The 13,192-nt window shown below is 41.6% G+C and overlaps 1 protein-coding gene across 1 annotated transcript; it reads right to left on the bottom strand.

The window, feature by feature from the left end:
* Positions 1-227: 227 nt before the first annotated feature.
* On the bottom strand, positions 228-13,102 carry SPATA18 (spermatogenesis associated 18). Its single transcript, XM_038135969.1, has 13 exons — positions 12,844-13,102; positions 10,764-10,869; positions 10,578-10,657; positions 9,037-9,155; positions 7,275-7,406; positions 6,607-6,630; positions 5,565-5,775; positions 4,396-4,557; positions 3,835-4,010; positions 2,038-2,161; positions 1,620-1,685; positions 770-809; positions 228-299 (listed from the first exon to the last, which is right to left on the bottom strand). Exons 1-13 carry the CDS (start codon positions 12,928-12,930, stop codon positions 289-291), a joined length of 1,338 nt encoding a protein of 445 aa, XP_037991897.1. The 5' UTR covers positions 12,931-13,102; the 3' UTR covers positions 228-288.
* Positions 13,103-13,192: the final 90 nt, after the last annotated feature.

Here is a 13,192-nt window from a genome sequence, read left to right as displayed (position 1 = left end):
ACATTCTAGATGCAATAATTCTATCTCCACCTGCAAGATTACATCACGGGTTCCTGAGAGCTTTGCAAATTTTGCCAAATGATCCTGTACTGTGTGCACTTTTTTTTTTTTTTTAAATCAAAAGAGGTTTGTTTCTAAAATTATAAATAAGCCTTCTATAATTCTAAAAAACACACTGAACACAAACTCCATTTGGAGTGACAATTGCCATTCATTGAGAGATTTGAGGTATTTCTGAAGAGCAAAATTGTCGAATCCAGTTGTGTTGCACTGCAGGAAGATGTTCAGTTAGCAGCGCCCTACGGAAGAAAAAGGTACATTTCAGTGCAACTATATTTTGAAAATCTCTGAATTGGGTTGGCTTCAAGATAGGCACACATTCATACTGCCTGAAATCCCTCACTTCACTGTCACCACTTAGCCATCTCTTCAGAATTTGAAAGGCAGGAAGACAGCAGATGTGCAGTAGCAAGCTGTCTCTTGTGTAAGGAAGGAAGCAAGTTTTACTTACTACAGCATTGGCCACAGTGAAGGCAACCAGCAGAGAGAAACCATTACAAGGGTCCAAGTAGAGTGAAAAAACAAGCTTTCCTCCAAGTAAGAAATCTCAGCCTTTTTCCACACATAAAAAAAAGGGCTACCCAATTTAAGACTTCGGCAAGTATTTTAGAATCAGAGGCATTCAACTTGTAATTTTGTTCTTTTGTTCAATCATTCAAGGGCTTAAGGGGAGAACCATGAGTCACTAGGAACCAATACGCCCACTTACTTTTGACCCTCACTGTTGAAAGACTGCGGCTTCGAGCCACCTGCAAGACAAAGGGAAAAGGAAAATCAGGTGTGCTAAAGAAAAAAAAGCCACCTGGGGACCCATCAGCATTCAGAAAATCTGCACATCTATCAGTGCGGTTCTACTGTTACTAAGTCAAGTTCAACAACTTTCTAGGGTTTTTTTCCACAGCCTGCACACACACAAAAAAGGGAGCCCTACCCAAAGCCCCTCATATTTTCAATATTCACATTTTAAGTTGAGGGCACCTATGTCCATTTAATAAGATGGGCTAACAATTAGAAAAATATACACATTTTTAACAGAAATAATTAAAAACATTTTGTAGCCATATAATATGCAGAACTATGCTAAAGTTTCACATATCTTAGTTGTACCACCTTCCCTTCCTGCCCACCCTACATTTATTTTTTGCCCCTTGGATGCATTTCATAAATTAGGAGTAAATTTAGGTTACTAATTCCAGGAGGCAGGAACTATGTGTTGTATATGTACTCCAAAATGACTGAAACACTTCCAGATGATGCAATTATTTATTCAGAAGGGCACTAAAGCAACAGGAGTAGGGGCAAAGCATTCCAAGATACACATTGATACTTCTGAGAATTTAACTATGATCTACTTCTCATACAGTATCTCTACTGATCATTATACCAAGCAATAACTATCTGTCAGTTCAGCTTCACCTCATTCACGACCATCAAGCAAAGGCACTTATTCCCAGTGTTAAAATGTACATGTGGCACATCAGCATTTTTAATAGGTTGCCTACATTCCTAGTTAAAATACTTGATGCTGTTAACACTACAAACATTTAGCTGAGGCTTACTTGACCACACAGCAGAGGACGGCCACAGCTGCAGCTTCTGCTTCTAATTCTGCATCTGCGAGGACACTACAAGAGAAAGTTTGACAAACCTCTTCTGAGACAGGTGTGATAAAGACAGACTCTGCAAGCCATGACAGACTTGCCATGCTGGAGACAAGGTTTGATGACAGAGAGGAAACACAGTAAGCTTTCTCCTTAGAACAGGCTCTGACAACAACCATACATCTGCATAATTAATACATTAAGGAAAATGGAACTATTCCTCCTATATATATGATGAGGCACTAAAACCTAATTGATATTTGATATACTACTCCACCCATATAGGGAAAAGTTAAAAACTTATGTTTTTAAATTTTGAAAACAGTGTTGAAATCCACTGACTTCCCTTAAAATATTTTTTTGACAAAATACGTACCATAACCATTTTTTTAGTGACTACCTCTCCCTTCACAATTACAGTGCCATCTTCTATCAGAGCAGGCCAGACGTGATAGGCCACAAAGGGAGCTGTGAAATCTGAGTCAAAGCTACGATAGTACCTGTTGAAACAAATAGTACAAGAAATGTCTGCATGTAAGTGCCGAAAGATAAATATGTTCCAAATCATCAAAGCTGATAAAAAGTAGCTACAGCTCTAATATCTTTCCACATCACAAAAATATGTATTCTTTATGTGATCCTGTAAAAGAAATGGACTTGGAAGACAAACTTAGCAGAACAGTATGTTCTGCTGACAGACATTCTAATAAAGCCATCTCACACTTCAGAAGGCCACTAGACCTTAATATTTGCATAAGCCCCACACAAGCCAGGGCCCCTGCGTCCACTGGCAGATTAAACCTTCTGAGCAGCAATTTGGCAGACACAGTCATCCCCTCTTCCAGGAATATCTTGCTAGAACAAGCCCCCTATAAGGATAAATAATACATCTGGCTTTATGGATTCAAACTCAGAACAAATACCAAATAACAGAAATTGTATTAAAAGCAAAGCATCTATACTTTAGTAATGTATTACAATAGCAAGTTATATAAAACAATGTCATAACCAGAGGCACAAAGCAAGGCATAGGGTACAACGATGTTTGGCTGGCTCTTTGTAGAATGCTATCACATGTAATAAACAGAGGTGTTTTAATTTCTACAATTTTAATTTGCTCCATCTCTGTGTACCACATACAAGTGCTATACATGTAAACATATACATAGGCCACATTTATCTAGCTACATAGACAGATGTACGTGTCTCCCACAGTAGCACACAAAAACATATTACATGTGGTTTCTTAAGGCCATACACACCAAGTAGGTGGAGAAAGCATCTCAATAGTACACCACAGTGTTGCTGCTTCTTAATTTAGCCAATAGCTTTGAGTGTCAAAAGCTAACTGTCCTGTATTTGGAGAGGATCATTGAGTAGTCCTGTATGATTTTGCACTCTCCTGTCAAGAGTCTACTTTCATCTTCTCTATTTCTCTCCTTGACTTCTCAAGCTCTTCAAGACCTGGGTTCCATTCTATTCTAAATTACTACTAGAAACCTCCTTAGTGATGTAATGTGGTTTGCTTTTTAGAGCAATTTTTTATGACCTATCAATCCCATTAATTTTCTAGACATGGAAGCACCCTACAGCTCTCTGCCAGCTAAAAAAGCAGCTTGACCCTATAGAAAAAAGAAGAATTATTAACAAAATTCCCATTTTTAAGAGGCAGTTCTGGTTTTTCCCAGCTCTAAACCAGAAGAGTTGGGAGCATATTAATACTCGTACGTTGTGCAGCAGCCACTGCCTGGAGGTTGCAGCAAACATGTTGATGATCCTGGTAATGACACCAACTGCCAGATCTCAGTAAACGTGACTTTTACAGAACAGGTCAGTAAGGAGGAACAAAGACGCAAACATTTTAAAAAAGGCAGAGACTAAGCAGGGAAAGCTGATGATCATTTTCTTCTTAAATGATAAATGAAATATGCTCTTGAGACTGAAGTTTATCCAGAAAATTGCTCTGCTTTTCACTAAAAAAAAATTGTTAACGCTTATGTACATGCTAGTACTTACACAATCCTAAACTTTAAAGACATACCAAATTCACTACAGGCCAGGGGGTTTTGCCCCAAATTAATGTTTAGCAATCTTGAACTGCTATATTAATTAGGAAACAAGTAGACTACAAAACCTTTAATGGTAAGTCTGACTGAATATAAAGATTTCTTACATGTTTCTATTGAAGCATTCTCCATCAATACCAAAGGAAATATCAAGAGGAGGAATGAGTGTCTGCATTGAATAAGCCAAACAGCACAACTCTCGAATCAAATTGCTGATCACAACGAAATCAACTTCTCCTGGACATGGAAGCTTTGGGTTCCTGTTCAGGGAGCAAACTACTTCCTGAAAATAAACATACATGAGTCATTTGCACTCACTCACAGTTTTTTTTCACAAGCAAGTATAGAAATCCCCCCTAAATATGCCTCTCAGCTTTCTACATTTAAAAATCAGTATAAAAACTCATAGTAATGTTGCCCTGGAATATTCCAGAAAACAACAGCTTCAGAAAGAATGTGCTGCTATAAACAAATCAAACAAGCTATTACTAAGTCATACATATACCAGTCCTAGCAATATTGTTCTAGAAAGTAAACTGCTACAAGACAAAGTCCATACAGTAACTTTTTTCTCCTTCAGGTTACAGTGCATTTCTAGTTTACATATTCTGAATTTACTAGCTCCTGAAAGAGATCAGCACGTCACTTCCCCACTGCCCTTGACTTACATGGACACTGGTACAAACGTCATACAGATCCTTGTGGCAAGCTATATAATCCAGGACAGCAACTTCAAGTGATGAAGGTCCCCCTCTGTGACATATAGACAAAGTGTCTTTTACATTTATTTTGACCTTCCAGAAGGACATCTTTGCCGCACGGAAAGACTCCTGCAAATGTAAAGAACATCCAGTTAAATACAAGAGACCCAGTTTAATATTTTATCAGTTATCTGAGAAAATGAATTTAACCCACTATCATCAAAATAAGGAGGAGTATAATACACTGCTGTAAAGGAGAAAATTAACTCATCAGGAAGGAATTCTCTGATTGAGTGTAATTTATTTGCAGAAGATAAGATTGAAAAGTTTCCCACCTAATCTTCTATATTTGCACAGGATTCCATCACATACCCGTGATCAATGCAATCACATTCAAAGATATGAGTAACAGCATTTTATGTGCCACAGCCTAACCCGTGAGACAGGAACACCTCATTTGTTGGGAAAAGAGGTTGAATTGGAGAGTGTAAACTGAATGACGGCTGAAAGAAAAAATCTTCAGTAAGTAAAATGTGCTAGGGATCACACACATTAAGAGATGCTGCCTCTCTAATACAGGTATGTGTTACACCATTTTCATAGAAAAGAAGATTCAATACAGAAAAAATGAAGACTTTCTTCAAACTGAGTTCATGGTAAATGTGGGGTATCTAGGTGGTCTCAAGGGACCCAGTTAAACTAAAAAAGCACATAGCTACAAGCATAAGGAAAGCATGATATGGAAAAATCTTTAGCTTTGTAGTGTTGTAGTATTTAAAGCAGCATTCCCAAAAGAATTTTTCTAACTAAGGCAATGTTGATCACTGGAGATACCATGTACCTTTCAGACCAAATCACTTGACCAATTTCAGACCCAATTTCACTCTTTTAGTACCAGTACATTGAATCGTTGACCCTGTTCCAATCTTAGGACAGGTCAGGTAGGACACTACATTGAGAGTTCAATGTAGAAGTGTGCGGGGAAGAAAAAAAAATCAAAATAAAAAAGAGAAGAAAGCTTTTCTTCTCTGCACTTGACAGAAACGCTAATTTACCCACGATTTAAACCACTGCAGACATAGTATTTTACAACACACCTCCAGCCTGTAAAATAAGAAGTAATATTTCTTTCTCACCACAGCTGCAACATATATTATCCTCTGCACCGTCTCCAAGTCACAGATGTATCGCCTCAAAGCAGTCTCTGCCTCCAGGCGTTCTTTCGCATAAATGAAGTTATAGCGAGCTATGAGGCAGGCGCGGTGTGAAGCGCTGCCCCGCCTGAGCCGGGGAGGTGAACAGGGCCTCGCGCAAAGGGCGCGGCACTTGGGAGGACGGACACAGGGCCTGACGCAGGGCCTGACACAGGGCCTGACACGGCACGGCAGAGGAGAGACACAGGGCCTGACGCAGGGCCTGACACAGGGCTTCACACAGGGCCTCACACAGGGCCTGACACCGCACGGCGGAGGAGAGCAGGTCCTCAAAGGGCACACTGGAGGAGAGCAGGGCCTCAGACGGCATGGTGGAGAGCAGGCCCTCAGTCGGCACGGCAGAGGAGAGCAGGCCCTCGGACGGCACGGTAGAGGAGAGCAGGGCCTCAAAGGGCACGGTGGAGGAGAGCAGGCCCTCAGACGGCATGGTGGAGAGCAGGCCCTTGGACGGCACGGCAGAGGAGAGCAGGCCCTCGGACGGCACGGCAGAGGAGAGCAGGCCCTTAAACGGCATGGTAGAGGAGAGCAGGCCCTTGGACGGCATGGTAGAGGAGAGCAGGCCCTCGGACGGCATGGTAGAGGAGAGCAGGCCCTCGGACGGCATGGTAGAGGAGAGCAGGCCCTTGGACGGCATGGTAGAGGAGAGCAGGCTCTCAAACGGCATGGTGGAGAGCAGGCTCTCAAACGGCATGGTGGAGAGCAGGCCCTTGGACGGCACGGCAGAGGAGAGCAGGCCCTTGGACGGCATGGTAGAGGAGAGCAGGCCCTCGGACGGCACGGTAGAGGAGAGCAGGCCCTCGGACGGCACGGTAGAGGAGAGCAGGCTCTCAAAGGGCATGGTGGAGGAGAGATACAGGGCCTCAGACGGCATGGTGGAGGAGAGCAGGCCCTCAAAGGACATGGTGGAGGAGAGATACAGGCCCTCAGACGGCACGGTAGAGGAGAGCAGGCCCTCAGACGACACGGTGGAGAGCAGGTCTGCGCAAGCCTACGACACACATGCGAAGAAGCTTCATGTCACTTTACCATCCTCAGATACTTTTCCCTATGGCCCATTTCTTCATCAATTTAATCTTTAGAAGGGTAAGGTGAGTTTTGAGCCAAAGGAATTAAAGAAGCTACAGCTGGTTAGTCTAATATGAAGGCATTTTCATAATATGTTTTATGGCCTAAAGCATAAATGGTAAAAGTAAAGTAACTTGTAAAGCATGTAAGGCCAAGCACTTTGTTCCTAGGAAACACACTTTTAACTAGTAATATTTTGGAGATTTGTTCCTCTTTCAGTAGCACTGAAGAGTACTGCTGAAGTCAAACACGTAAAAATTGAACACTACAACTACAGGGCAGATCTCTTTAAAAGAGGACTCATCAACAAAAAAACTTTCATACAGTTGCTCTCCATGTATTTTGTAAAGGTGCATTATTTGCTGTTTTGTCTGAAACCTAACATAGCTGCTTTAAAATAAAATATTTGGGCACTAGAACAAATCATCTAAAGAGTTTATGGTCCTTCATAACAAAGTGAAAAAGCTTGGATTTTGTTTATATTTCAATTTAAAGGAGAAAGAAATTCATGCTACCTAACATGACCAATTTCTATGATTCAGTGACTTCTCTGAGTAAGGCCTCTACCTGCTCTGGATAACAGACTTTTTGCAATCCAGCATAGCAATCTCATCCCGCAAGTTTTCAATCTTCTGCTCGTACTCGTCCAGTTGCTGTAATCTCCTTAAGCTGCAGGGTTCAGCACGGGAAGACTTCAGACTTAATCACACAGAACAGTCAGTCATAAGATGTCCTTCTATCAGTGTAAACTACCTATCAATTAATCCTCATCATCAAACAAAAGGGGCAGAAAAAATAGGAAAATTATCGAGCAAGCCATTTGGCGTCCTTATGCTAGCTCAGATGATCAGGCCTAAAAGAAACTAATTTCTTTCTCATTTAAGATTCTCATCTCATATTTAAGATGTTAACTAAACCATCTCAGTTTTCTTTCCTACAGATTAAGAATCTACATATTGTCTTCTATCAGGTTCTTGGGCTATTTTGTTTGCTAAAATATATTAGTCAGTCAAAAGATACCACAGATGTTATTCAAGTAATACCAAAAGCTAACAATTCCTCACCGGCTGTCCCCAAAAGGAGTGATTCTTAAAGATTGGCAGACAACCAGTGAAGCAAGTTTACCTTCTGTCATGTGCTCTTAGTTAATATTAAAAACTATCCCAACATCTCTGCTTTCCCTCCAAACACCAGTATTACTGTTGCTTGTCTCTTATCAAAAGTGTAAGGAAAAAAAGAAAAGATGTTTTCTCTTTATTTTGAAGGTATTCACTCTGTCCTTCCTTTTCTTTACTGGACGACCCTGGTGAGATTTTTTTGAGGATCTGAATCAACAAAAGCTCCAGCATTTATCAATTGACAGGATTCTTGTTCCACCTTTTTAAGGAACAAGCTGACTGAGATGACCACAGGTAATATGGCCAGCAACATCTGCTAAGAGGAAAGACTGCCCAGTTCCATCGTAAGTCAGCTGCTTCAGGAAGGACTTCCAGCAGAACAGTAGTAACAGAGGGCTAAAGAATTCTACTATTCTGGGAAAGAAAAGCAGATTTGGGAAGATGAGCTGTAGAAATAGGCATGGGGAGAATCCAAACTGATATTCTTGGAATCACTTAGTAAGGGCATGAAATTATATCACTTAATGCACTGACCCAAGACTTGTGGAACATTCATTGTTCCTATGGTAATAGGATGCATGAGAATGTGTCTGCCACTTCGAGCTACCTGTTAAATGGCCATGGAACTGCACAAACTTCTATCTGAAGCAATTTAGTAATTTTAATATTATAATGCTCTGTAAAATATGTTTTATGCAACTAGACAAAAACACTTCAGGCCTAGTCACTTATCTGGAAATCCAACTCTCCTCCTCCATCTTATGACAATGGCTTTTATCTTTTCAGATATTGACATATCAATTACATTGTATAATTAATTGTGACATGTTGTAGATCCTTCAATATATGTTACACTGTAGCTACTCAATTGATTTTTTTTATTTAGGGTTTGCTCAGCATGCAACATTTCATAGACTATAACTCCACAAGGCATTGTCAGGGACTATACAAACCTTTTTATGTAGAATACTAGCATGTTTTTCAACACCTCTGCCAAAAGCAAAACCTACCAAGTCAATTTATGAATGTGGGTGTGACTGTATCATTTGTACGCCACTTTGGAGATACACACATGATACAGAGCTCAGATGCATTTTGAAACGCTGGTTTTAGGCCAGAAATAAAACATTTTACAAATCTCTATCAATACTTAGACATCAAGGGAAAAAAACCAAAAAGCAAACAGAAAGAACTGCAGTTAATCTCCCTACTCTCGTTCCATCTGGTTGATCTGTGCACGGGTTTCACTTAGTTTGTCCTCCAGGTCTTGCAGTTCACATTTTGGTTTGCAGGCCAAATCTCTCAGCTGTAGCTCTCCTTCAGCTGAATCCTACCAGGAAATGAAGTCACATTGCTTGAATGTTCTACCTTATAGATTCCTTTGGTAAAGTACTAGAGCATAATGGGCATTTGTATTTCTAAATATTTCAGCAACGACCATTCCTAAAGAAACTGAGAAGAAAAGCTATTGCATTCTCTACGAGACATATGCAATACCTTTCAGGCACACCAAAGAAGGACTCAATTATAGAAAGTGAAATATTCACTTATTTTATACCTCATGGTAGAAATTATGGAAGGTCAGCATATGCAGATTTACTGCCCGAATCATCAGAATAAAGCATTTTGCAGATGTGTTGCGTAGTTGGTTTTTTTCAGTTAGTCAACTTCTGATTGACTAAATCACCAACTCAAGTAAACTTTTTGGGAATTCATTTATTCAAAACAACAAAAAAAGTTATTAGACCACAGAAGGCAAGTAGCATTCCAGAAAGCACACTACTATACATGCAGCTGCCTTTAACAACCCATAGAATGGCCAGCTAGTACTGGAATTAAATTAGTAACTGTGCAACAGGCTTTTCTTTAAATTTTGAATGTCACATGCAATTACAAATCTGTAACAGGTATTCCTGGTGTACTGTCATTTAATAACTTTGTTGTTTTATATTTTGGGGGGGTTTCGGCACACCACCACTCCTGCTTTATACTAGACTCTGACTCTTAAGGGATTTCACTTTTTATTTGTCCTATTTTAATTGTGAAATATTTTGACAGAGCAGGTGTAAAAATGAGAAACCAAAGAACATGGAGACATCACTGTCAAATCTCAGGATCTTGAAGATCTTCCCCTAGCCTGAATTAGCCAACTCTCTTATTTTCTTTCAAACCAGAAAGCCACAAGAGATCTATCTTTTCTGTTAGTATCAAACTGTTAGTTTTACAACCCCTTCAGTAAATACCAAACACATATGAGCTCCAAATATCATGGCAGTAGCATGGTGGTATCATGACACACATGAACACTTCTTTTTTTAACACTCTAGGAAACAATACAATGTTAAGATATCCTTTGAGTTTTTTCCTTCAAAAAAAAAAAAAAAAGTAAAAGGAGCTCACAGATTAATGCATGGAGTTTGTGCACACCTTCAGCTTACATATGTATTTTCACAGTGCTATTTTTTCTAAAAGATATATGGCATAAATACTGTTATTATGTCTCTGCAAATGTAAATGTAAATGGCAAATCTGCACCTAGAAAAGGAAAGCAGTATAATAACACAGACTTCTTATACAAAGCAAATTCCTCCATAATAGCATGGTTGTCTCCATAGGTGTCTCCACAAGCAATTAAGGACATATTTCATTAAGTAAAATCTGACGGAGGCTAATATTAACAGAAAGTCATTCAAGCACTTCCACAGGTATAAATCACATAGTTCTATTCCCTTAAAGTAAGTTTCTTACTCACCTGAGTAAGGTTGTCACTTCCTGAAGTAGCACAGCATACACTCGGCAAGATACAGCTTTTTATTTTTGCTGCACATTCATCTAAGAAAACACATGCATTAAGAAATGGTGAGAACACTCACATAAAAAGCCAGAGTTGGAAAACACATGTGAAATGTGTTAGTAATTAGACCAGGCACCAATTTACCTCCTTGAGATGTTTCATTAAAAATGGAGCAGAGCTGCTTTTGAATTGCAGAGTTCAGTTCTAATATTTCACGGCATTGGCTCAGATTTTCATCAGGAGAATTCCCCTGTAAATTAATGTGCATTATTAGATCTGTGTGGGTTTTCTTACTTAAAGTTATTCCTGTTACAATCATGGCATGTACCCCCCCCATAATTACATCTTCCCAACCTTTTCTTACTGGATGCATTAGAATACTAATTTTTGAATACTCACTTCTAAGAGGCAAATGAGCAAAACATCAGGACTTCCATGACCCAGTTCATTCACTACTTGAGAAAGCGTATTCCTTTTCCATCATAAAGAGGATGCAACCACAAGTTGAAGTTGAGTTGAAATCTTTCAGTAGTTATTAAAATAATAATCCAGCAGATTGTTGGCTTTTTAAAAATAGCCCAAAATCTGGTTTCCCACATTAGCTGAAATAATACATATAAGGCTCTTATCTTGCTTTTTCAGCAGTCACATGAAGCCTCCATGCAATTTCACCTGATTTTTAAGAGTTACAAACTGAAACATATACTACTGAAGGAGCAAAACCCAGCATTATGCCTAGGAAACAGCAAAACTACATCACCTTCAGTAAATGCAATTTTGAAAAGGAGTTGATGGGGTTAATCTGTTCAGGATACTAATGGACCTGCCAGAAGAATACACACTTTGTACATGCTTCCCTTATCTTTACCTGTAACTTGTGTATCACCTTCTACATAGATCACCCTCTAGGTCTTCAGGTTTTAATGACTCCATATGGTTTTTACAAGCTTCCAAAACAGCTGAAATTCCCACCCATACCCCCATCAGCTTGTGTTTTGATTGCTGCAATATGCTTTCCTCAGGCCTTGGGGAGCGCAGTAAACCTGCTCACCTCCACAAGAACACGGCTGCAAACTGCATTTTTCCAGCTCATTACAGCAACATAACACGGTATTTCCATCTGGCAACTCCTCTTTTTCTACAACTGCAGCCTGAAACTGTTCATCTTCATTTCCCAAGACCATAAAGACTATTCCTAACCAACTTATGATGGAGAGGTCAGATCCCACTGTTACTCAGCCCTTCTAAGGTCTACCTCCAACAACCATTTGCAAGATTTTGAAATGCATGACACTGTTCCTCCTCTGGCCTCCTCTGTGGTAGCTTTACCAGCTACTCCCAAACTCCTTAAAACTGTCCTTTGCCATGAATCTTGCAGAGAGTTACACTGGCTATGTAACTCCTATTCAACCACGAAGTAAAAGAAAAAAACTGATTTCCCCTGAAAACACTGCATCTCTTTTCTCACCAACCACAGCACACACAGTAGGTGGTTACAGGCTCATGACCACCTGGGGATGCAGGACGGGAAACTCTGTCAAGATTTTTTTCCACTGAGCAAAGTCACAGCTGAGAAGTCTCATCTTTCCCTAATTTTACCCTTTCTCTACTGCTTCCACTGTTTCACTTTCCACTCCTCGGTTTCCTGTCGCTCCCTCATGGATCCCACCGCACCGCCGGCAGCCTTCCCCTCGCAACGGAAACTCGTCCCTCAGCGCCGCGCGCCCCGGAGCCGTTTGGCGGCCGTGCTGCGCGCTGCCTTCCACTCCAACAGCCTTCCCCGCCCACAAGAGCTGGGATGCTGGATAAGCCCTTCTCACTTGCAGCATCCTTTCACTCTAACAGGTTTCCCTACCCAGAGGAGCTGGGATGCTGGATAACCCCTTCTCACTTGCAGCAGCCTTTTGCCTCACGTTTTTCTGACCGTTTCTGGGCCCCAACCGACTCCTTCTGAGCACAGCCCCAACCGTGGTCCTTTCACCTGCCGGTTTCCAACGCTCTCTCCTAAGCACAGCCCGTACCGATAAAATCTCACTTTTCACCTCCAACCCTTCTTTTCAGGGAACCTTGTCACGGACAAAAAGCCAAATAACTGAAGCTGTGGGAGCTTAACAGGTGTTAAAACTGCGCCAACTGGACGCGGTGCCGGGCAGTGTCCCAGACCGGCCCGTGGAACCCCGAGCGGGCGCCGCTGCCTCTGGCCCCGAGAAGTGGCAGCACTCACCTCGTAGTTCTGCTGCCAGCTCTCCAGCTTCTCTTGCAGCTCCCGGGCGCTTCCCGCGCCCACCAAGTTCTTTAAGTCTTTGGCCATGGCTAGATGTCAGCTCGCTCTGCTGTCCCTCCGGGAGTATTCGTCGGGCGGCGCAGGTGTAATGGAGATGGTAATGCCAGCCCGGCCCCCTTCCCTGGGCTTGGCCGCGTCCGAGGGCTTCTACAGCCGCGGTGGTGTCGCAACGGCTGGCGCGGCGATGGCGGTGCCACGGTAATGGGGGGCAGCGAGGCGCCTCGCGGGGCGCGTGGATGGCTCGCGGCCGCCAGGTGACGCTGCCGGGTAGCGCCGGTGGGCGCGAGCG

Source organism: Motacilla alba, chromosome 4 (assembly GCF_015832195.1).
Source record: "Motacilla alba alba isolate MOTALB_02 chromosome 4, Motacilla_alba_V1.0_pri, whole genome shotgun sequence".
Classification (NCBI taxonomy): domain Eukaryota; kingdom Metazoa; phylum Chordata; class Aves; order Passeriformes; family Motacillidae; genus Motacilla; species Motacilla alba.
This window is presented reverse-complemented; position numbering and strand designations above follow the sequence as displayed.

Excerpts from the sequence above, each read along its gene's own strand:
- SPATA18 (XM_038135969.1), bottom strand. The coding sequence starts at position 12,930 with ATGGCCAAAGACTTAAAGAACTTGGTGGGCGCGGGAAGCGCCCGGGAG. Across the intron at positions 10,658-10,763 it reads TAATGAAACATCTCAAGGAG|ATGAATGTGCAGCAAAAATA; the intron begins GTAAATTGGTGC and ends GTGTTTTCTTAG. Across the intron at positions 810-1,619 it reads GTCCTCTGCTGTGTGGTCAA|GTGGCTCGAAGCCGCAGTCT; the intron begins GTAAGCCTCAGC and ends TTTGTCTTGCAG.